Source organism: Lethenteron reissneri, chromosome 71 (genome assembly GCF_015708825.2).
Source record: "Lethenteron reissneri isolate LAM-NWPU_2019-01 chromosome 71, ASM1570882v1, whole genome shotgun sequence".
Lineage (NCBI taxonomy): Eukaryota > Metazoa > Chordata > Hyperoartia > Petromyzontiformes > Petromyzontidae > Lethenteron > Lethenteron reissneri.
Window position 1 is genome coordinate 3,862,785 of NC_083849.1, and position 25,051 is coordinate 3,887,835.

Sequence of the window (25,051 nt, forward strand, 5' to 3'; positions counted from 1 at the left end):
GTTTTTATTGAGGGGACCGTGCGTCTTGGTGTGGTCTGGGGCTGTTTTTGCTGCCAAACGAATATGATCTGCGTCACTGAAACCAGCTGCCGTATGATCCCACACGGTCCCTCAATAAAAAAAAATGTACATTAGTTGTGCTTATTTGTTCAAGTTTAGTGTACATTCAATAAAAAAAATTTTTACATAAAAATTGTAACATTTTAATGTACAATTTTTGTTTAGGCACTGTGTGTTGTCTTGGTGTGGTCTGGGACTTTATGCTGTCGTTTTACTGCCTTTCCAAACCTTGGGAATTGATTATTTAATTAGAACTTAAACACGTTATTTATTTATTAAAGGAACACGACAGTGGCTAAGAGATGTCATCTTCCTCGCCTGGTATGCAGGTGGTCGGGGGTTCGATCCCAACCCTGACGACGCCCGCTGTATATTTGGAGTTTGCCTGCCGTTCTCTCCCGGTGGTCACGTGATTTTTGTCTCTGGGTCCTCTGGTTTTTCCCTCCACATTTAGAATCGACATCACGTATTTAGAGTATCTGGCTGGTATAAATATGCACGTGATGATGATAAGCTACTTCGTTGAGCTATCAGTTGCTTGCCAGGTCGCTTCTGAAAAAAATCTACACGGTAGCTCAGTGGGCCTCACCTGGTAAAATAAAAAAAGGTTTTCTTTTCAGACTTCTGACCGATCTCAAGCTCCTCGCAGAGGTTGTCAACTTGCCGCTGAATGGTTACATTGGCACGGTTGGCCAGGTACGGTGAAAAAGAGGTTCCACATATGGACGTTCGTGTATAGTGACAGGAGGACAATGCATTTAAGGATGGATGAGGCTAGGAATCGGTGACTCCCCTCTCTCTGTCTTTCATCAACAGAATGCTCTCCCAGGCACTCTCATTTTGACCCTCTCTCACCTTCTCCATCTCACCTCAATCTCCATGTCACGCTCTCTCTCACCCTCACTCTGACCCTCTCTTTCACCAGCAAGACGCTCTCCCAGGTACACTCACCCTCTCTCTCACGCTCTCTCTCACCCTCTCTCTCACCCTCTCACCAGCAGGATGCTCTCCCAGGCGAGCCAGCGGATGGGCAGCACGGCACGGCCCTGCACGCGGTAGTAGTCACCCTGGTAGAGGTTACGGCTCATGCCGAAGTCGGCGATGCGCACGCTCAGCGTGCCGGCGGCGGTGCCCACGAGGCAGTTGCGCGTGGCGAGGTCTCGGTGCACGTAGCCCAGGGTGGCCAGGTGACGCATACCGGATGCCACCTGCACCGCCACCCACAGCAGCCGCTCCCCGCTGCCACCATGGGAGAGACGCACGGGGGGGGGGGGGGGGGGGGGGTGATGGGTGGCGGCAAAGGAGTCATGGTGGTGTGATGATAGGGACAGCTGCGTATGTGTGTGTGTTGAACTTGTTTTGCACCGTGCATAGCCAACCGTGCTAAAACGAAGGTGCAGTGTTCAATATATGGGCAGTGTTGAGGCATATGGGCAATGATGAGTCTATGGTCAGTGTTGAGTCTATGGGCAGTGTTAAGTCTATGGGCAGTGTTGAGTCTATGGTCAGTGTTGAGTCTATGGGCAGTGTTGAGTCTATGGTCAGTGTTGAGTCTATGGTCAGTGTTGAGTCTATGGGCAGTGTTGAGTCTATGGTCAGTGTTGAGTCTATGGGCAGTGTTGAGTCTATGGGCAGTGTTGAGTCTATGGGCAGTGTTGAGGCATATGGGCAATGATGAGTCTATGGGTAGTGTTGAGTCTGTGGGCAATGATGAGTCTATGGGCAGTGTTGAGTCTATGGGCAGTGTTGAGTCTATGGCCAATGTTAAGTCTATGGTCAGTGTTGAGTCTATGGGCAGTGTTGAGTCTATGGGTAGCGTTGAGTCTATGGGCAGTGTTGAGTCTATGGGCAGTGTTGAGTCTATGGGCAGTGTCGAGTCTATGGGCAGTGTTGAGTCTATGGGTAGCGTTGAGTCTATGGGCAGTGTTGAGTCTATCGGCAGTGCTGAGTCTATGGGCAGTGTTAAGTCTATGGGCAGTGTTGAGTCTATGGGTAGTGTTGAGTCTATGGCCAATGTTAAGTCTATGGGCAGTGTTGAGTCTATGGGCAGTGTTGAGTCTATGGGTAGCGTTGAGTCTATGGGCAGTGTTGAGTCTATGGGCAGTGTTGAGTCTATGGGCAGTGTTGAGTCTATGGGCAGTGTTGAGTCTATGGGTAGCGTTGAGTCTATGGGCAGTGTTGAGTCTATGGGTAGTGTTGAGTCTCTTGGTAGTCTATGTGTATTGTGTATGTATGTTGAACTTCTTTCGCACCGTACGTAGCCAACCGCGCAAATCTGAGGTGCAGGTAAAGCACAACAAACTTGAACAAGCAGCAGTTCTAAAGACATTAATTTGTCAATCTAGACGACGTAAAAGTGCATAGCTCCATCACTCATCCATCTACAGCGCAGAGTCACCGAAGGACCGTTGCCCCAAACGAGTGACCTCTCGCGACGGCATTTGCATTAAGCGCTCTCGCTGCTACACACCGGCCACTTGCGGGGGTGACCACGGGGGTGACCATGGGGGTGACCACGGGGGTGACCACGAGAGTGATCACGAGGGTGACCACGTGGGTGATGGTAAGGAGAGGTGCTGTGGTGTTGTGATTATTGGTTACAGGTGTGATGGTGGTGTGATGTTAGGGAGAGGTGTGATGGTGTGAGCGATGGACGGAGTCATCCGGCGGCGGAATTAGAATTGCGTCATGCGCGTTCAACGCGCCACGCATCATACCAGATCAGGGGCGCCATGGAGGGGGTGGCGGGGATCCCGTTTGGTTGTGGGGTGCCCGGCTCCGCCAGCCGGTGGCGGGAGAGGAACTGGTTGAGGTCTCCCCCTTCCATGTAGTCGGTGATCATGCAGAGTGGCGGCGCGTCCAGGCAAGCGCCGATCAGCCGCATCACGTTGGGGTCGCACATTCGAGACATGATCTTCACCTCCTTGAGAAAGTCGCTCCTGTGGTGACGTCGCCATCATCATCGTCGTCGTCATTGCTCGCACAAATACACAATGGCAACAACTGTCGCCGTTCGCCACGAAGTGGCGGCGACCTCACCACGGCGCGTGTGCCAAGCTAGGTGCAGTTTGAGGCCATCACGTGACGTGTCAAAGGCTCACTGCTGCTGGCAGGAGGTCACGGTCATGGGTTGACTGAATGAGACGAGTGGCCAATGCACCACCTGTGCCCCCTACCGTGCCAAATTGCTGTGTTTTAGCCACCCATCACTCCACTCGTTGTTGTGAGCACCGCTCCTTTGCCCTCCACTCTTGCTGGAGGGCGACTGCCTCCAACTGCCCGGTAGCAACGTCCTTCACAAGCCTCTTTCACAGGGGCCAATCTTGACACCACTTGTAACATTCAATGGCAAATCCACGCAGCTCCACATCCTTATGTGCCGCATCAGCTCCATCTCTTCTGGAGCTCGTGCTGCGCCCGTTTAATTCCCTCTATGTGGCCAAACAGAAGCTGCTTGGACATGCGATGGCCAGGCTCTGGACTACATGATCCAGCCAACGTGGCCTCGCCTGCCGGAAGCGCTCACTGACACACACTCTTACTCACTCTCTCACACACTCGCACATACTCGCTCGCGCTTAATCACAAGCTCACGCACTCTATCTCACGCACAAAGGGCAAAGGCCCGCTGCACAGCCTAAAGAGACTTTTGGGGCAAGTGCCGTTAGCGAGCAGCGCCTATGCATTAAAGAGGCTTTGTTGGGTTAGATCGTAAAGAGATAAATGTGTCGTTAAACTTGCCACCAAACGACACAGCCCATTAGTAAGGTTTATCATGTAAACAAAACGTGCCAATTCGTTACTTACTTCAGCACTAACCGGTTGTGTGTTGGGAGAGTATATCCACTACTACATTTACAATTATAGCATAGTGTATAGTGTAGTGTATAGTGCAGTATACTAGTACAGCACTAACTGGTTATGTGTTGGAGAGTAAACCCCACTACATTTTCAATTCGAATATGAATTCCTGCAGTCACGAAAGTGTTGAGTCAAAATTTACAATTGGAGTTACCGCGACGTTTCGCCGGTAATTATTACAACAACAACCAGCCTCGCCAGGCCACAGCTAGAGCACCGAAAGTTAGGGAAAAAGTATTTGATCCCCTGCTGATTTTGTACGTTTGCCCACTTACAAAGAAATGATCAGTCTATAATTTTAATGGTAGGTTAATTTGAACAGTGAGAGACAGAATAACAACAACAAAATCCATAAAAACGCATGTCAAAAATGTTATAAATTGATTTGCATTTTAATGAGGGAAGTAAGTATTTAACCCCCTCTCAATCAGAAAGATTTCTGGCTCCCAGGCGTCTTTTATACAGGTAACGAGCTGAGATGAGGAGCACACTCTTAAAGAGAGTGCTCCTAATCTCAGCTTGTTACCTGTATAAAAGACACCTGTTCACAGAAGCAATCAATCAATCAGATTCCAAACTCTCCACAATGGCCAAGACCAAAGAGCTCTCCAAGGATGTGAGGGACAAGATTGTAGATCTACACAAGGCTGGAATGGGCTACAAGACCATCGCCAAGCAGCTTAGTGAGAAGGTGACAACAGTTGGTGCGATTATTCGCAAATGGAAGAAACACAAAAGAACTGTCAATCTCCCTCGGCCTGGGGCTCCATGCAAGATCTCACCTCGTGGAGTTGCAATGATCATGAGAACGGTGAGGAATCAGCCCAGAACTACACGGGGGAATCTTGTCAATGATCTCAAGGCAGCTGGAACCATAGTCACCAATAAAACGGTTGGTAACACATTACGCCGTGAAGGACTGAAATCCTGCAGCGCCCGCAAGGTCCCCCTGCTCAAGAAAGCACATATACATGCCCGTGTAATGCGAGCGTAAATGGGGTTGTTGCTGGCCTCTGGTCCAAACACGCGGCCCGGGGCATTGGGGGGCGGAGCCTGGTCTGCGGGGCGTGTGGAAGGGGCCACCGTTCACCTCGGCTCCAATGGGAGGCGAGGTGAATGGGGGCGGAGCCAGCGGGGTAGTATGGGAAGGCCGGATCTGACGATCCGGGAGGCGGGAGTCAGGGTCACGTGGGGGGAATGGATATAAGTGGGAGCCCGGAAGAGATGGGGGCAGTCGGGGAAGTTAAGAGGCTGAGCCACGTTGGGTGGTGAAGAAAGATCCGCGCCATCGGCCACGTGGCCGAAGGACCTCAACACGCTGTCGGCCAGCGGTGTGCGGAGTGCGGGAATAGAGGAGCTAACGGAGGAGTGTGCGGGGCACGCGAGAGAGAGCGTGCGTAGCAAGCGAGAGAGAGAGCGTGCGTGGCACGCGAGAGGGAGTGTGCGCGGGGCGCGCGCGAGACGACACTGGTCCGAGAAGTGGCCAGTGGGGGTGCGGAGAAGAACCTGAATAAAAGACAAACGGAGACCAGCATGACCTGACGGAATCTTTTATTACACGCGTATGAAGTTTGCCAATGAACATCTGAATGATTCAGAGGACAACTGGGTGAAAGTGTTGTGGTCAGATGAGACCAAAATGGAGCTCTTTGGCATCAACTCAACTCGCCGTGTTTGGAGGAGGAGGAATGCTGCCTATGACCACAAGAACACCATCCCCACCGTCAAACATGGAGGTGGAAACATTATGCTTTGGGGGTGTTTTTCTGCTAAGGGGACAGGACAACTTACTCCCTCTACACACATGACTGTGCCGCCGTCCACCATAGCAACACCATTGTGAAGTTTGCTGATGACACCACAGTGGTGGAGCTCATCTCTGGGGGGGATGAGTCTGCCTACAGGGACGAGGTGGAGCGGCTGACAGCATACTTGCAGGGGCAACAACCTGCTCCTTAACACCGCAAAGACCAAGGAGCTCATAATAGACTACAGGAGAAAGAAAACGGACACTCCACCACTAATCATCAGCGGGGACTGTGTGGAGAGGGTGGCAGACTTCTGCTTCCTGGGAGTCCACATTGGGGAGGGCCTGACCTGGAGCGCCAACAGCACTGAGCTTCTGAAAAAGGTCCAGCAGAGACTTTACTTCCTGAGAATTCTCAGGAATAATAACATCACACAGAAACTGCTGGTGTCCTTCTACCGAGCCTCCATCGAGAGCATTCTTACATACTGCATCTGTGTATGGTACACCAGCTGCACAGTGGCTCAGAGGAAAGCGCTCCAGAGGGTCATCAACACAGCCCAAAAGATCGCCGGCTGCCATCTCCCCACACTGGAAGAACTACACAGTTCACGTTGAATCAAAAAAGCACAGAACATTATAAAGGACTCTTCTCACCCTGGACACTCACTGTTTGAGCTGTTGCCATCAGGCAGACGATTCAGATCAGTCAAAACAAGGACAAACAGATTCAAACAGAGCTTTTATCCTACAGCGATCACCACACTCAATAATGCTAATTAATTATTAAGTAATAGTGTTTACAATTGATTGTGAAATAGAGATGTGCAATGACAAAATGTAACCTTATGTGGGTATGTGGGTATACTTGGGCTGTTTTTATATATAGTATAAATATAAAATCGTGCATGTCTGTCTGTGTGTGTGTGTGGATTTCGGACCATACGCACTTTCATTGGACGGCGGTTGCCCCTGGCAACGGCTAGCGACGCCTTCGCCGCTTTCATTGGACCTGGCAACGGCTAGCGACGCCTTCGCCAAGGGCTGCAGTTTCATTGGACGTCAGTTGCCCCTGCCAATGGCTAGCCACGCCTTCGCCACTTTCATAGGCTCCGTAAATAATTAAATAATAGCCATTACACAGTATTGTTGGAGCACTGAGGGGGGGGGAAGGCACGCCACCCGTACCCTGCCTTTGCCGGCTGGACAATTTTGGCGAGGCCGCAAGCTCTGCACGCTACTAGGCCTCGACACCCACCACGCCACTCTGAGGTAAATTCATCAAAGTTTTTCCTACTATTCACTCCACCCCCACCACAATGTGTGCAATTTATATTACTTTTAAACCCAACGCGCCAACAATCGATTACTTAAATGTTCACTGTACAAATAGTCATTAAGCTGGGTCAGCGTACTGCCAGTCTATCATGTAGACTGTAGCCTGCTTATTAAACTCGGTGAGCGTACTGCCACTCTATCATGTACACTCTAGCCTGCTTATGAAGCTGAGTGCGTGTACTGCCAGTCTATAATGTGGACTGTAGCCTGGTTATTATAATCGATTCTTTATATGTTCTTTGTACAAATAGTCATTAAGCTGGTTGAGCGACCCCAGTTCCATTCCAACTCACGCCCACCACCGCTGACGATTATTTGAAACGGACCTGGGCCTCCCCTAGGTCGACTCAGCCTCAAACGCGTAACTGCTGTCGTGTGTGAACATCGTCACTGGGGAGACAAAGGCGGCCGGCCATCGTGGATCCAAGTCCCGGGCGAAGCCGGGTCATGTGTATGTGTGTATGTGTTTATGTGTATGTCTGTGTGTCTCTATGTATGTGTGTATGTATGTGTGTGTATGTGTTTGTGTGTATGTGTGTGTGTATGTATGTGGGTTTTTTTGTATGTGTTTATGTGTATGTCTGCGTGTCTGTATGTATGTGTGTATGTACGTCTGTGGATGTGTTTATGTGTATGTATGTGTGTGTACGTATGTGTGTTATGTGTGTGTCTGTGTGTCTGCATGTATGTGTGTGTGTATTGTGTATGTGTTTGTGTGTATGTATGTGTGTGTTTGTGTGTATGTGTTTGTCTCTGTGTATGTATGTGTGTATGTATGTGTGTATGTGTTTGTGTGTATGTCTGTGTGTGTATGTATGTGGGTTTTTTTATGTGTTTATGTCTATGTCTGTGTGTCTGTATGTATGTGTGTATGTACGTGTGTGTATGTGTTTGTGTGTATATATGTGTGTGTATGTATGTGTATGTGTGTGTGTATGTGTTTCTGTGTATGTATGTGTGTGTATGTATGTGTGTTATGTGTGTCTCTGTGTGTCTGCATGTATGTCTGTGTGTATTGTGTATGTGTTTATGTATGTGTGTGTTTGTGTGTATGTGTATGTCTGTGTGTATGTATGTGTGTGTATGTGTGTGTATGTGTTTGTGTGTATGTGTGTGTATGTATGTGTGTGTATGTGTGTGTATGTGTTTGTGTGTTTACGCTCGCATTACACAAATGTCTTGCAGGTCTAAGGCGTTCCTCGCGCAGCATTGCCGCTTTATTATTGCAGTCGTTTACTGCCGTGCGCACCCTGAAAGTCGTGTGTGTCTGCAGCAAGCGCGTGTATGTGTACCTATGGACGCGCGCGCGTGTGTTGTGTAGGGGGAACGGTAGTGTAGTGCTTAGCGTGCTGTCTGTGTCTGTGTGTGTGTGTCTGTGTGTGTGTGTCTGTGTGTGTGTCTGTGTGTGTGTCTGTGTGTGGTGTGTGGGGAGCGGTAGTGTAGTGCTTAGCGTGCTGTCTGTGTGTCTGTGTGTGTGTGTGTCTGTCTGTGTCTGTCTGTGTGTGTCTGCGTGTGTCTGTGTGTGTGTCTGTGCGTGTGTGGTGTGTGAGGAGCGGTGGGTGTAGTGCTTAACGCTACGCTGCGCTACCAACCTGGCGAACCGAGTTCGATTCCCGCTCACGGCCACCACCGGTGACGATTATTTGAACCTCCCCTAGGTCGACTCAGCCTCAAACGAGTAACTGGTGTGGCGTATTAACATCGGCACTGGGGAGACAAAGGCGGCCGGGCGTGGTGGATCCAAGTCCCGGGCGAAGCCGGGTCATGTGTATGTGTGTATATGTTTGTGTATGTCTGTGTGTCTGTATGCATGTGTGTATGTATGTGTGTGTATGTGTTTGTGTGTATGTGTGTGTGTATGTATGTGGGTTTTTTTGTATGTGTTTATGTGTATGTCTGCGTGTCTGTATGTATGTGTGTATGTACGTCTGTGGATGTGTTTATGTGTATGTATGTGTGTGTATGTATGTGTGTTATGTGTCTGTCTGTGTGTCTGCATGTATGTGTGTGTGTATTGTCTATGTTTTTGTGTGTATGTGTGTGTTTGTGTGTATGTGTATGTCTGTGTGTATGTATGTGTGTGTATGTGTGTGTATGTGTTTGTGTGTATGTGTATATATCAAAGGGACGATAGACGGGGCCATGTACTGTCAAATCTTGGGTGAGAACCTCCTTCCCTCAACCAGGGCATTGAAAATGGGTCGTGGATGGGTATTCCAGCATGACAATGACCCAAAACACACGGCCAAGGCAACAAAGGAGTGGCTCAAGAAGAAGAACATTAAGGTCCTGGAGTGGCCTAGCCAGTCTCCAGACCTTAATCCCATAGAAAATCTGTGGAGGGAGCTGAAGGTTCGAGTTGCCAAACTTCAGCCTCGAAACCTTAATGACTTGGAGAAGATCTGCAAAGAGGAGTGGGACAAAATCCCTCCTGAGATGTGTGCAAACCTGGTGGCCAACTACAATAAACGTCTGACCTCTGTGATTTCCAACAAGGGTTTTGCCACAAAGTACTAAGTCATGTTTGCAGAGGGGTCAAATACTTATTTCCCTCATTAAAATGCAAATCAATTTATAACATTTTTGACATTCGTTTTTCTGGATTTTGTTGTTGTTATTCTGTCTCTCACTGTTCAAATAAACCTACCATTAAAATTATAGACTGATCATTTCTTCGTCAGTGGGCAAACGTACAAAATCAGCAGGGGATCAAATACTTTTTCCCTCACTGTATGCACTCTCACACACTCTCTTTAACTCTTTATCCCTCTATCTCTCTCTCTCCGACTCTCTCCCTCTCTCTCATTCTCTCCCTCTCACTTACTTGGCATTTTGGGATGCGTCGGGGTGCAGGGTTTTGACCGCGACCAGCGCCGGCTTTCCATTGGATGAACAGAGCCCAAGAGCCGCACTCGTGTCTGGGTCCATGCCCTCCACTTCACACAGGTGGACCTACAACCACCACAAATAGCCACCACAACCACAACCACTACAACCACCACCACAACCACTACAACCACCACAAACAGCCACCATCACCACAACCACTACAACCACCACAACCACTACAACCACCACCACAACCACTACAACCACCACAAACAGCCACCACAACCACCATCACAAACAACCACCACAACCAGCCACCACCGAGGGACTAGAAGTCTGGGCATGTCATGCGCATATCATGTGTAGACTCCTAGTGTAGTGTATAGTGAAGTGTATAGTGTAGTGTATATTAGTGTAGTGTATATAAGTGTTGTATGTAGTGTATAGTAGTGTAGGGTATAGTAGTGTATAGTAGTGTAGTATATAGTGTAGTGTGTAGTGTAGTGTACAGGCGATATGTCATGCGCAGACTCGCCGCCTGGTGGCGCTGCTTTGTTCTTCCGCTGTATGCGCATGGAGAGTTTAGCCGGATAGTCTGCAGCGGCATTGAGAGCGAATACAGCGGCATCTCTCAGGCAACGCTCGTCACTTTTTTGTCAATTTTCTTCAAAGTCTGAAACGTTTTGCCTTTCGCTGCTACGTCTGAGAAGTGGAAATGTGCATAAAATTACTTAAGGATTTTCAAATGTGTTTGTTTTTACTTAATAAACGTTTGTTATGTTAAGTTATGTTAAGTTACAATAAATGTTTGTTCGTGTTATTTTAGTGGTCAATTTTAGTATTGTTATGATATTTAACGGGTTTCCTGGAACAGAACCACAATGTATAACATTGAGCCTATGGGAGATGATGGTTTGACTTACAACGGCTCCCCTCGCGGCCGCCGTCCAGGAACCAGTTCGGTCATAGGTGCGGAGGCCGCCTGTAGTAGCACCACTACTTCAACTACTACCACCACTACTAGCACGACTACCACTACCACTACTACCACCACTACTACCACCACTACTACTACTACCAACTACCACAACTATCACGACTAATACTACCACTACTACCACTACTACTACCACTACTACCACTACTACTACCACTACTACTACTACTACCACCACTACTACTACCACTACTACCACTACTACTACCACCACTACTACTACTACTACCACCACTACTACTACTACTACCACCACTACTACTACCACTGCTACCACTACTACTACCACTGCTACCACCACTACTACCACTACTCCTACCACGACTACTACTACCATTACTACTACTACTACAATCCACGACTACTACTACTACCACTACTACCACTACCACGACTATTACCACCATTACTGGTGGTAGTGGTAATGGTGGTGGTGGCGGTAGTTGTGATGGTGTTTGTGGTGGTGGTTGTAGTGGTGGTGGTTGTAGTGGTGGTGGTTGTAGTGGTGGTGGTGCTGGTGGTAGTGGCTGTCGTGGTGGTAGTTGTAGTGGTGGTAGTGGTGGTCGTTGTAGTGGTGGTGGTTGTCATCACAATGGTGGTTGTATTCGTGGTGGTGGTTGTGCTGGTAGTTGTAGTGGTGATGGTGGTCTTGGTAGTTGTATTGGTGGTGGTTGTGGTGATTGTAGTGGTGGTTGTCGTGGCAGTGGTGGTGGTTATAGTGGTGGTTATAGTGGTGGTGGTTGTAGTGGTTGTAGTGGTGGTTGTAGTGATGGTGGTCGTGGGGGTGGTAGTGGCCGCCGTGGTTGTGATGGTGGTGGTAATAGTGGTGGTAGTGGTGGTGGTTGTAGTGGTCGTGGTGGTTGTAGTGGTGGTGGAGGAAGCTGCCTCACCTCTCCGAATTGCCCCTCTCCCAGCTTCTCACGGAACTTGAGGCAGTGGCGTGGAAACTCGGTGGGGGGGCCGCAGCTGCCCCCCACGGGGACGGCGTAGACCCCGTCCCACCCTGCACCAGGCAGGGTCACTGTTGGTAGGGGGGGGGGGGGAGAGTTAGCGAGTGGGTGAGTGAGATGGTGGGTATGTGAGCGGGTGAGTGAGATGGTGGGTAGGTGATTGGGCGAGTAGGTGGTTGAGTGTGTGAGAGAGTGGATAGGTGAGTGGGTGAGTGAGATGGTGGGAAGGTGAGTGGGTGAGTAGGTGGTTGAGTGTGTGAGAGAGTGGATAGGTGAGTGGGTAAGTAGGTGGTTGAGTGTGTGAGAGAGTGGATAGGTGAGTGAGTGAGAAGGTGGGTAGGTGAGTGGGTGAGTGGGTGAGTAGGTGGTTGAGTGTGTGAGAGAGTGGATAGGTGAGTGAGATGGTGGGAAGGTGAGTGGGTGACTGGGTGAGTGGGTACTTGAGTGTGTGGGAGAGTGGATAGACAAGTGGGTGAGTGAGTGGTTGATTGTGTGAGAGAATGGGTCAGTGAGTCAAGGTGTTTAGTTTGTTGTCCTTCTGTCGCACCTCCGGTTAGCATAGTTGGCTATATGCGGTGCAAAATAAGTAAAAAATACATACAGTGAAGAGTTGGGTGGGTTAGTGAGCGAGCGAGCGTGGGTGCGTACATGCATGTGCGTGTGTGTGCGTACGTGTGTGTGTGCGCATATGTGTGTGTGTGCATGTGTGTATGCGTGTGTGCGCGTGTGTGCGCGCGCGTATGTGCGCGTGTGTGCGCGTGCGTGCGCGTGTATGTCTGCGTGTGTGCATCTCTGTCTACCACCTCCAGTGGACACGATGACGGCCTCGGCATACGGCGGAACACTGTCCAGCGCCGGCACGCGGGCGCCAGATCGGGGAAACACGTCACCCCCATCAGTGCCGGCACCATCACCACCGTCACCGGCACCACGGCCGTGCCGTGGGGCGGCCTTCGTGAGGTCAGGCTCAGCATAGCCACCATCACCACCGTCGCCACCACCTGTAGGAGGAGTGACAGATACCTTCACCACCATCATCACCTCCTGTAGGAGTGACAGACACCATCACCACCATCACTACCGCCTGTAGGAGGAGTGACAGACACCATCACCACCATCACCACCATTGCCACTTCCTGTAGGAGTGAAAGACACCATCACCACCATTGCCACTTCCTGTAGGAGTGTAGTGTGGTTCAAGGAGACTTGGACGACGTAGTTGGAGGCCCACTTATTTATTAAGTACAAAGTACAGAACAGGCCGGGATGTACAACACTTGAAGGGGTATCGGCCCCTTCACCAGTCTAACTGGGAGATCAACACTATCTCACAGCTAGCCTACTCCTAGGTCCTCCACTACCGGGCTAGGGGAGGCTAGCTAACCCAGCCCTGGTTAAGCTGGGATTACGGCACCCTGAATCCCCAGACCGGCTCTGATAAGAGCATCGGCTCTGGGCTCTCGGGGCCACGCCACTGGCTCTGCCTGGTTGGCCCTGAGAAGGACAGCAATCCAGGGGAGTCCCAGGGCCTATCTAGCAGATCTTCTTTCTTCACTGGTTAAAGCTGAACACTGCCCCGAGCCCTCTGGCTCACCGCCTCATATATCAACTCCCCCACTGAGGGGTGGGGCCGCGGGGGATCCCAGCTCCGTGTCAGCCCCCCAGGCTGAACAGTGCGGACGTCGTCGCTGTAAGCACCTCCTCGCGTACAGACATAGTCACGCCCAGTGTGTTTGTTTCCCATCCGTAACAACTCTACAACACCCCCTCCGTAACACCTCTACAGGAGTGACAGACACCATCACCACCATCACCACCTCCTGTAGACGGTGTGACAAACACCATCACCACCACTATAATCACCATCACCACTACCGTCATCATCACCGCTAACATCACGACCATTATCACCACCACCACCACAACCATCACCACCATCATCATTAAAGACAAAGATCCCCCGTCTAGCCTTAACAGACTGTTTGGCCAAGTGCTGTTAGCGCATAGCAGGACCTATGAAGGCTGGCACAGCACACGAGAGGGTGGGTGGCCAGCACCACGCCCGGCCGCCGTTATTTCCCCAGCGACGATGTTACTACACACCGCACAAGATACTAATTTTAGGCTGAATCGACCTAGGGGAGGCCCCGGACCGGTTCAGATAATCGTTACTGGTTTTGGCCATCAAGGGGAATCAAACTCGAGTCGCCGGGTTTGTGGCGCAGCGCACTACACCATCATCACCACCACCACTATCATAGCCATTGTAACCACCATCACCACTATTACCACCACCTTTACCACCATTGCCACCACCATTATAACCACCACTGCCATCATCACCACCACTACCATCAACACCATTATCACCACCATCACCACTATTACCACCATCACCACCATTACCACCACCATCATCACCACTACTGCCATCACCATCATCACCACCACGATCGCCACTAATACCACAACCATCACCACCTTTACCACTATTACCACCATCACCACCACTACCATAACCATGAAAGACAAAGAGTCTTTGGTGGGTGGAGAGCCCTCTGTGCGTGTGCGTGTGTGTGTGTGCATGAGGAAGTACTGAAGGCAATCCAGAGTCTGAGACCAGGAAAGGCACCGGGCAGAGATGATCTCCCAAGCCAATTGCTGAGGGAGGGTGGCGTTTGTGCACAGACTGCCCTACATGACATCATAATAACAATCCGCAGGATTGGAAGGATGTCCTGGTGGTCCACCCCTCTTTAAGACGGGGGACCACCCAGACTGTAACAACTACAGGGGCATCTCCGTCCTCAGTGTGCCGGGAAAGGTCCTGGCAAGGATTATTCAACATCGCTTTGCCAGGCACACTGAGAAGAGGCTTGCGGAGCCCCAATGCGGTTTCAGGAACGGGCGCTCCTGCACAGATGCCATATTTTCTGTACATCTGCTACAGCAGAGGTGTAGGGAATTCCAGCAAGACCTGCATCTCTGCTTTATTGACCTGGTCAAGGCCTATGATACCATCAATAGGCCTGGGCTCTGGGATGTTCTTCATGCTTTCAGAGTCCCTGACCCTCTGCTCACGATTATTAAGGACATTCATGATGGTGAGCGGGCCCGGGTAACACTACGTGGCCGGGGTCAGAGCCACCCCTGTTCACCTTGGGGTGCGACAGGGATGTCCTCTGGCTCCCACATTATTTGACATCCATTTAGATCACGTAGTTCGTGAAGCCTTCAACAGCTGTACCAGAGGCATTTCCATCTTGTACAGATACAATGGGAGGCTGATCGATGCCCGGGTGCGGCCAAGGGATGGTTCCTATTGCTCAACGATATTATGTATGCCCATGATCTGGGAATTGCTGCTCACTCGGAGGAGGAGTTGGAGGCGCTGCTGCTGTGGAGAGAGTGGAGAGTTTCCCATACCTGGGCAGTGTGGTCATGATAGGCTCCGGTTTGACAGCAGAGGTCTCACACCGAATCAGTCGAGTGGCATTATCTTTTCATCGGTTGCGTAACGTTGCTGTGTTGAAGCTCCCTGGTCTGTTGCTCCACACGAAGCTTCAGGTCTTCTCGGCCATGGTCATGCCCTCCCTTCTCTACGCTTGCGAAACATGAACCCCCCAAATTGAACATCTTCGCTGGTTAGAAATATTTAGGCTGGCCTGCTTACAATCCATTCTGGGTTTAACCAGGCTGAATTGTGTGAGGAGCTCCCAAATCCTTGAAAGATCTGGACAAAGTCCCATCGGTGATCTCGTCCGGCAGGCAAGGCTGCATTTGCTGGGTCATGTAGCCCGCATGCCCAGCCACTGCATGCCTAAACAGCTTTTGTTCAGCCAGATAGAGGAGGCTAAATGGGTGTGGCATGGGCTAGAGTAGAGAAGATGTCCATGACACAGCAAGTTGGCACAGTAGGAAACACAGGTGGTGTATCGGCCAGTCATCTCAGTCAGTAGACCATGGCACCTGGGTCTGCACCGTGACTTCCTGCCAGCGGGCGTTCGACACTTCACGTGGCCTTAATGTACGCATAGCCTGGCACAAGCACCGTGGTAACATCACTGCCATGTAGTGGTGAATGGTGGTTGTTGGTGTTGTTGTGTGTGCGCGTGTTTACGTGTGTGTGTGCATGTGTGCATGTGTGCGTATGTGCATGTGTGTATGTGCATGTGCATGTGCGCACATGCGTGCAAGCTCGGCTCCGCAATTACCGGCCGCGTCCTCCGCGCTCTGCGGGAGCTCCGGGAGTTTTCGTCGTGCCAGCGGCGAAGGGAGGCGGCGCCCAGAGGAGGAAGTCCAGGAGAAGTCCACGGGGGACACACGGCAGTAGCCCCCTGCCCGCCCCTCCGCCGGCCCCCCATCCTCGGCGGACCCCTCGTAGGCGTTGGGGCGAGGGTTCCCGATGAGGGCGGTGTCATGCGGCCCCGACAGCGAGACGGTGATGAGGTTGTCGCTCAGACGCCGATGGGTGACCTGGGAGAGGGCGGCACAGACGGAGGTGGCAGGGCAGCCCCTTGAATGAGCCCTGGATACCCTCGCCGGTCGCGTCAAGGAGCGTAAAGTGTCGTCGTCATGCGACACTCCCATCATCCTCGCAGCAGCAACAGCAGCAACAACAGCAGCAGTAGCAGCAACAACAGGAACAACAACAACAGCAGCAACAACAGCAGCAGCAGCAACGGCAGCAACGGTAGCAGCAGCAACAACAGCAGCAGCAACAACAGCAGCAGCAACAACAGCAGCAGCAGCAACAACAGCAGCAGCAGCAACAACAGCAGCAGCAGCAACAGCAGCACCAGCAACAGCAGCAACAGCAGCAGCAACAACAGCAGCAGCAACAACAGCAGCAGCAACGGCAGCAACGGCAGCAGCAGCAACAGCAGCAACAGCAACAACAACAGCAACAGCAGCAGCAACAACATCAGCAGCAACAACAGCAACAGCAGCAGCAACAACAGCAACAGCAGCAGCAACAACAGCAACAGCAGCAACAACAACAACAGCAGCAGCAACAACAACAACAGCAACAACAGCAACAGCAGCAGCAACAACAGCAGCAGCAGCAACAACAGCAACAGCAGCAACAACAACATCAACAACAACAACAACAGCAGCAACAACAGTAACAACAGCAGCAACAGCAACAACAACAGCAGCAGCAACAGCAACAACAACAGTAGCAGCAGCAACAGCAGCGGCGGCTTTTGGCTCGGCCGTCGAACAAAAGACGGCGTTGGTCACCACATCAACATCTTCGTCATCGCGCGGAGCTTTTTGTGGCCGTCTGGAACGCCTCTTCCCCTTCCGATGTTAGGAAGCCACTGGGAGCTGTGATGCCACTTTTAAATCACCATCTACATTTGGAGTGCCATTGTTAGGCTGTATGTATATTCTATCTAGATTTGAAGTTTTCGTGACTGCAGGGATCCATACTCTTTGGTTCTTTCGGGAAAGTCACGTAGGTATAAAATAAAATAAATTAAATCACGACGTTTCGGGCGCAACACAAGCGTCCGTCATCAGGTGGGACAACAACAAAATCCAGGACCTTCTTAATAATAGCAGCTACACCAAAATCAACAAAGATTCTACTAACAGCCTGACTACAAAAACCAACTATATCATTACCAGTTCGACTTCTCTAATCGAACCAGTCAAACGGCTCTTCCTAAAATATTCTGCTACTAGACCACCTAGATTATATGGTCCTCCTAAGATCCATAAAGAAGGCACTCCACTTCGGCCCATCGTTTCCACTATCAACTCACCTACCTACAAACTGGCCCGTTTTCTGTCTGATACCTTGCTTCCATTCACTGGCAAGACTACCTTAGAAGTACATAACTCAGCTCACCTGGTCTCTCTAATCAAGGGTATTTCACTGTCCCCAGATTATTTTCTTGTCAGCTTTGATGTAGTTTCTCTGTTCACCAAGGTTCATGTGCCTGACACCTTAGCAATAATTGAAGATGTAGTCCAACATGGACTGAACCCTGATGTTCCTACTCTGGTTAGGCACTGCCTTACCAACACTTACTTCACCTGGAATGGCATTTTCTACAAACAAAATGAAGGTACCCATATGGGTTCCCCCTTATCACCAGTGATAGCGAATATTTTCATGAGAAATTTGAAACAGATGCCATCCAGACATCCACCCTACATCCTTCCTTGTGGAAGAGATATGTAGATGACACTTTCGTCATTTGGCCACATGCCCTGCCTGCATTGAACCAATTTCTCATCACCATGGAAGTGGAGAAGGATGGTAAGCTACCATTCCTGGATGTTATGTTTGAGAAGAGACATGATGGCTCGTTGGGACACTGTCTATAGGAAAGCCACCCACACAGATTCCTATCTGAAACCTGATTCTCACCACCATCCAGCACAGAAGAATTCCCTCATCAAAACACTACACCATAGGGCCCACTGCATTTCTCACCAACACCACCTAACCAGTGAACTGGAACACGTACACTAGGCCCTCAAGATGAATGGGTACTCGGACCGCATTATTCGCATAGCTGTTGCTCCAACCAGGGAGAAACAACCCCCTGAGACGCCGATCAAACCCATCATGTTACCATACCTATAGCAGGCGTTACCAAAAATATTTCCAAAATCTTAAACAAACACAAGATTCAGGTCTGATTCAGTATAGTACACAAAATCCGTTATCTAATCCCAGCTGTGAAGGATGTCATTCCTGACATGCAATATCATGGAGTCTACAAACTAAATTGCACATGTGGTGGGTGTTACATTGGGGAAACGAAACGACATATCTCGGACCGTGTTCACGAGCACAAGTCAGATCTGAAATACGGCAGAACTAATACCTCCACCGTTGCTGACCATTGCTATAACGCTGAGGGCTCTCATGATATTGTTGTTTTTCCGAGACCAAGGTACTCTGCAAACCTTCGGGCAACTATCAAAGGTTTGTTCATGAAGCCATCCAGATATATAAACATAGACATAACTTCAACCGAGAAGATGGATACAAATTGAGCAATCATTGGAAGGATGTTATTAATCAGGTAAAACCTTAACTGCTTTATGGTGTTGCCTTCATATCCGCATCTCCAGTTTCTTCAGCCTCCCACTCCCAGCCCCGCTCACTTCTCCCCCCCCCCCCCCCCCCCCCCGCATTTTGTCGTGCTCATGCCTTGTTCGCCCCATAATCCCTCTAGCTTGCAGCAACCCCCCCCTCTCTCTCCTCCCCCCCTCTCTTACCTACATAGCCTCTTGTTACAGCAGCCCTTTTTCCCACTTCAGCAATTGTTTCTTGCTGTGGTTGTCCCACCTGATGACGGACGCTTTTGTTGCGCCCGAAACGTCGTGATTTAATTTATTTTATTTTATACCTACGTTACTTTACTGTATGGATATTCACCATTGACCCTTACCTGCAGTAGCGGGCATGTGTCAACAGGGAGTGGTAGACAGGCTAGGTGGGATGAGTCGGGCCCTTGGGCCACCAGGGACCCCAGACCCCAAGAGGGGGGCTGGGGGGATGCCGTCATGTTCCAGGGCCCCCGAGAGAGTTCCAGAAGGAAGGTGTGGCTCGGGGCGGAGAGACTCTGGAGCGAGTATAAAAGCCTGACCCCTGAACGGGTCTGGCAGTCCTCGTCTACCTGAAGACCTGAAAACCTGAAGAGCCACCCTGAAGAGAAGAGCCCAGTGGGCAGAACCCAAACTCCTGGCTATGGTCGGGTTCAGAACAGTATAGGGTTAGCGCTATAACCAGAGTGAGGGCACATTAGTCCGGAGGGGCTACCTCCTAAGGGTATTGGGTGCAAGGGGCCATTACCCCTTTGTGTTATGTACCCATATTTTGTATTGGACCCACTACACATTGACAAACTCGTTTTTTTAGAACGGCTTCTTGTTGTGTGTAGTTTGTTGTCCTTCCCTCTGGCACCTCTGATTAGCACGGTTGGCTACGTATGGTACGAATAAGTTCACCATACGTTCATACTACACGATACAATACTATACACTACACTACACACTATACATGACTATACACTACCCTATACACTACACATTACACTATACACTACACTAGTATACACTGCACTATACACTACTATACACAACTATACACTACACACACACTACACTATAGACTACTATACACTACAATACACAACACTACGATACTAAATGGAAAACTCATTTCTTTAGAACTGCTGTTTGTGGGTAGTTTGTTGTCCTTCCCCCTCACCTCTGATTAGCACGGTTTGCTACGTACGGTGTGAAAGAAGTTAAACATACATTAATACTACACTATACACTACTATACACTACACTATACACGACACATTACACAATAGACTCTCGGTCAGGAGAATGCTGCCCATGCAGTAGGGAGCGATGTTGCTGCTGTCTGTGGTCCAAATTGAGTGATTTGTTGCAGGGAATTGCTCAGCATTGGAATGTTTTTGCCCAATGCTTCTTACATTTCCTGTGTAATTCGCTATGTGGGGAGTGGTGGCGCAGTGGTTAGCACGCTGCTAATCATCGCACCACCTGTGCTTCCCACTGTTCCAATTTTATGTATTTTACCCGCCTGGCGCTACGCTCATTGTTGCGAGCATTGCTCCTCCACAAAAACAAAGAGCCCCCGTATAGCTTTTAACAGACTGTTGGGGCAAGCGCCATTAGCGAACGCCTATTAAGGCTGACACAGCACACGAGGTGGGTTGGCAGCACCATGCCTGGCAGCCTTTGTCTCCCCAGTGTTGATGTTTCCACACTGGACCAGGTACTCATTTGATGCTGAGTTAACCTGGGGGATGCCCTTGACTGGTTCAGATAATCGTCACTGGTGTGGGAATCGAACTCGGGTCACCGGGTTCGTAGTGCAGCGTGCTAACTGCTACACTACCGCTCTCACACACACATGCACGCACGCACACAGGCACACACGCACATACACACAGGCACACAAAGACAAAAACACACAGGCAAATAAACACACAGGGACACGCAGGCACACACAACAACAAAGACATACACACACAGACACATGGACGGAGACCAGCTCTCTCTCACCATTCGCAGGACCTTCTTCCAGTGCTGCCTCCATAGCATGAGGGCGATGATGGCGATGAGGACGACGATGATGACCACCAGGGATGCGACCAGGGCCCCCGTGCCCCCCGATGAAGGGGTCTCCAGGGGCCCTGGCTCAAGGGCCCTTCCTCTTGGGGGCCCTGGTGGAGGGGAGAGGAGGGCAGAGCATACGTTGTCAGTTTTACTTCTGATTCCGTTCACGATGACGTGCGTGCGTGCACGGTGACGTTCGCGAACGTGCATGTGTACGTCATCGTGATCGGAACGGGAAGACATTTTTTTTATTAAATAACTTTAATCGGCACACCGAGTCTTCCCCACAAGGCCATTCGGGAGTAGCGTGTGGCACAGTTGTTGGCACCAGCTACCGTCAAGTTATGGCGGTCGTGCTGCTATGGTTCTCTGCGCTGCTACTACTACTACGCCTCTAAATAAAATGTACGCCGAGCCGCTCGAGCGTTCCGAGATTCGGCGGTGAACGGGGACGCACACCCTGTGACTTGTGTATTCCTGGGACACAGGAAAGGGTTAAATAGGTGCTCGCCAGCACAATTTACAATTTATATTCTTACCAGGCAAGGCCCCACTGAGCTGCTACGTAGCTTTTTTTCTGAATTGATCTGGCTATCGCAAATGATAGCTCAACGGAGTGGCTCATCATCACATTGAAATTTAGAGCAGCCAAATACTCTGAACGCGTGTTTATAAATGTGGAGGGAAAAACCGGAGGACTCGGAGAAAAATCCACGCAATCACGGGGAGAACATGTAAACTCAAAATATACAGCATGCATTGTTACGGTCGGGATCGAACCCACACCCTCCTGTATACCAGGCGAGGGACTAAACACCCAAACACGGGTCGCTGGGATCCTAGCGTAGGGCGCTAATCAATGCGCCACCTTTTGCGTGCCTCTCTCTCTTTCAATGTGGATTTTTCTACGGGTCCTCCGGTTTTCCCCTCCACATTTAGAATCAACATCACGCGTTTAGAGTATTTGACTGCTATAAATTTCCACACGATCATGTTAAGCCACTTCGTTGAGCTATCATTTGTGGTGGCCAGGTCACTTCTAAAAATGAGCCGTATAGCTCAGTGGGCCGATATCTGGTAAAATTAAAATTGTTTAACTTATTAACAGCACTACCCCCAATAATCTGTTGCGTGTATGTTGTACTTCTTTTGCACCATACGTAGCCAACCGTGGCTAATCGGGAGGTGCACGGTGGGCGGCGGGCGGGGGACAACTTAAACACAACAGCAAGCAGTTTTTAAATCTAGATGACGATTTAAAAGTGTCATAGCTCCCAGTGGCTTCCTAATTTCGGAAGGTAATTGTGGGTCATTCGTGGCAATAACTTTGCGGGTGAGTGTGTGATGAGTGCGACCTTGCGATGTGCTCGTTCGGCAAGCGGAAGACACAATGACTGGGCGATTCCCAGGGAAATAAGTTGTCAATCCGCACGGTGTCTTTTTTTTAAGTTGCCGAATCCGTTGCGATTTTTGGTTACAGGAGCGCGACTTCTGACCCTGGCAGCATCTTGTCTCACCCGCGGCTGTAGCTGCTGGCGGTATAGACGATGACAATGATGATGATGACGACGACGAGGTCGTGGCTGAGCTCATCGAAGTCACCCCCTTCCCCGTGGTCTTGCCGACAGTGCGAGCAGCCGGCCCGGGGAGGCCGCGTTGCCCAGGGATGGCCGACGTCTCGGAGGGGGCCTCTGGGCCTTCCGATTTTCCGTCCGGCCCTGGCTCTGAGTGGAGAACCCGGGGATGGAGGAGGGAGGGATGGGGACGGTGAGGGGGGAGGGTGGGGGGAAGGTGTTGGGAGGAGGGTTGGGGCACGGGGTGAGCGCTTTCACAGGTGGCCAGGGTCAATCCGCTGCTGGATGAACGCCTCCCCACAAGCCTCCTACCTCTTCACGTGCGTCATCAATTGCTTGCCCGCACCCTCCCACACCCAGTTACTCACCCAGTCACTCACCAACCCAGTCACTCACTCAGTCATTCACCCACCTACCTCGTTACTCACCCAGTAACCCACTCACTCACCCATCACCCTCTCAATCACATACTCACTCACCCACTCACTCACCCACTCACTCACCAACCCATTCACTCGGTCACCCACCCAGTTACTGACCCACTCACTCAACAAGTTACTCACCCACTCACTCACCAACCCAATCACTCTCACCTATCCACTCATATACCCACCCAGTCACTCCCCCATACATTCGACTGTCCAGTCAATCACCGACTCAACAACTTACGTAACCACTCGCTCAATAATTGTTTTTTTACCCTTTTATCTGGCAACGAAACTGAACAGTGCATACATTATCAGAGTTGTGCATTTTATTTGCATTCCGACCGCAGGTATTGTGGTCAATGCAAACATGACTCCTTGTAAAAAAAGGTATCAGTTTCGTTGCCAGATGAAAGGGTAAAAAAAACAACGATCATACTTTGCTACTGGCAAAGGAGGTTCCAATGGTGAACCACTCACATTCACTTGTCCCACCCAGTCACCCACACACTCATCCACTCACCCACTCACTCGCCTACCCAGTCACTCGCCCACTCATCTATCCACTCACTCACCCTCCCAGTCACTCACCCACTTTCCCACCCATTTACTCACCCACCCAGTCACTTATCCACTCATTAATTCACCCACACAGTAACTCATCCACTCACACACTTATTCACCCACTCACTCAATCACTCGCCCACCCAGTCATTCGCCCACTCACTCACCCACTCATCTATCCACTCACTCAAGAACAACCGCCATTCGCCACTAAGTGGTGGTGACGTCACCACAACGTTTGTGCCAGACTATTTGCACGTTGAGGCACGGGGAAGTGTCGAATGCCCGCTGACACGAGGTCATGGAGTAGACCCAGATGCCAAGGGTCAACTGACTGAGATGACTGGCTGATGCATCACCTGTGCCCCCTACTGTGCCAACTTGCCGTGCTTTAGCTACCCGGCGCTACACTCGTTGTTGTGAGCATCGCTCCTCTGCCCTCCGTTGTTGTTGGAGGGAGACTGCCTCCAACTGCCCAGTAGCGTCCTTCACTAGCCTCCTCCATAGAGGCTGATCTTGACACCACTGGTACCAGTTATCGGCAAGTCCACTCAGGTCCACTTCCTCCTGTACCACATCACTTCATCTCTTCTCTAGCCCGTGCCGTGACCGTTAAGCCTCCCCGATCCGGCCAAACTAAAGCTGTTTAGGCATGCAGTGATTTGGCATGCGGGCTACATGAGCCAGCCAACGCAGCCTTGCCTGCCGGAGGAGCTCACCGATGGGACTTTGACCAGATCTTTCAAGGATTTGTGAGCTCCTCACACAATCAAGCCTGGTTAAACCCAGGATGGATCGTAGGCAGGTCAGCCTAAATGTTTCTAACCGGCAAAGATGTTCAGTTTGGGGGTTCCACGTTTCGCAAGCATAGAGAATGGAAGGAATGACTGTGGACGAGAAGTCCAGGTAGCTTCCACACAGCGTTACGCAACTGATGAAAATATAATGCCGCTCGACTGATTCGGAGTGAGACCTCTGCTAGATTTGAAGCTTTCGTGACTGCAAGGATTCATATTCTTAGGTTTTTTCGGTAAAGTCACGTAGGTAAAAAATAAAATTTAATAAAAGTAAAATAAAATAAAAATCACGACGTTTCAGAGGCAACACAAGCTTCCGTCTTCAGGTTGAACTGACAGCTGTATTAAATGAGAGATTACAGAAGATACCACTCCGTATATATAATGGTTGAGGGGGGGGGGGCAAGAATGGCCCACTTTTTATTATTATGGTAAGGTGCGGCTTGAGACTATGAATAGACTGCATAACAAAAGACAGAGCCTTTATTATGGAGAGGTTCGGTTTGTGACTACGCCTCGCCAAGTGTGAAAAAAGAAAGCTAAACCTGGTAGAAAGCTAAAACATGGTAAAACAAAACTGGCTGTCTATCAGTAACCTGTAATAGTTTTCTGTCAAATAAGATGGTCCAAATAAGTGTAGTTACATCACAAACACAGACATAATTTCAACCGTGATGATGGTTACAAACTGAGTAATCATTGGAAAGATGTGATTAACCATGCAAAAAAGATTTAACTACACTTATTTGGACCATCTTATTTGACAGAAAACTATTACAGGTTACTGAT

General features: G+C 50.1%; 1 protein-coding gene across 8 annotated transcripts in view; it reads right to left on the reverse strand.

Annotated features, from left to right (window-relative positions):
* The window catches only part of LOC133361111 (discoidin domain-containing receptor 2-like), a 104,235-nt gene that overhangs the window by 7,560 nt on the left and 71,624 nt on the right, over positions 1–25,051 (reverse strand). For all 8 annotated transcript variants that reach the window (XM_061579950.1, XM_061579947.1, XM_061579951.1 and 5 more), the window contains 8 exons: positions 22,420–22,626; positions 20,849–21,009; positions 15,997–16,258; positions 12,586–12,783; positions 11,723–11,853; positions 9,831–9,958; positions 2,778–2,999; positions 1,056–1,299 (listed from right to left, as the gene is read on the reverse strand). In XM_061579950.1, the coding sequence (XP_061435934.1) occupies positions 1,056–1,299; positions 2,778–2,999; positions 9,831–9,958; positions 11,723–11,853; positions 12,586–12,783; positions 15,997–16,258; positions 20,849–21,009; positions 22,420–22,626 (1,553 nt within the window). The remainder of the gene's footprint in view (positions 1–1,055; positions 1,300–2,777; positions 3,000–9,830; positions 9,959–11,722; positions 11,854–12,585; positions 12,784–15,996; positions 16,259–20,848; positions 21,010–22,419; positions 22,627–25,051) is intronic.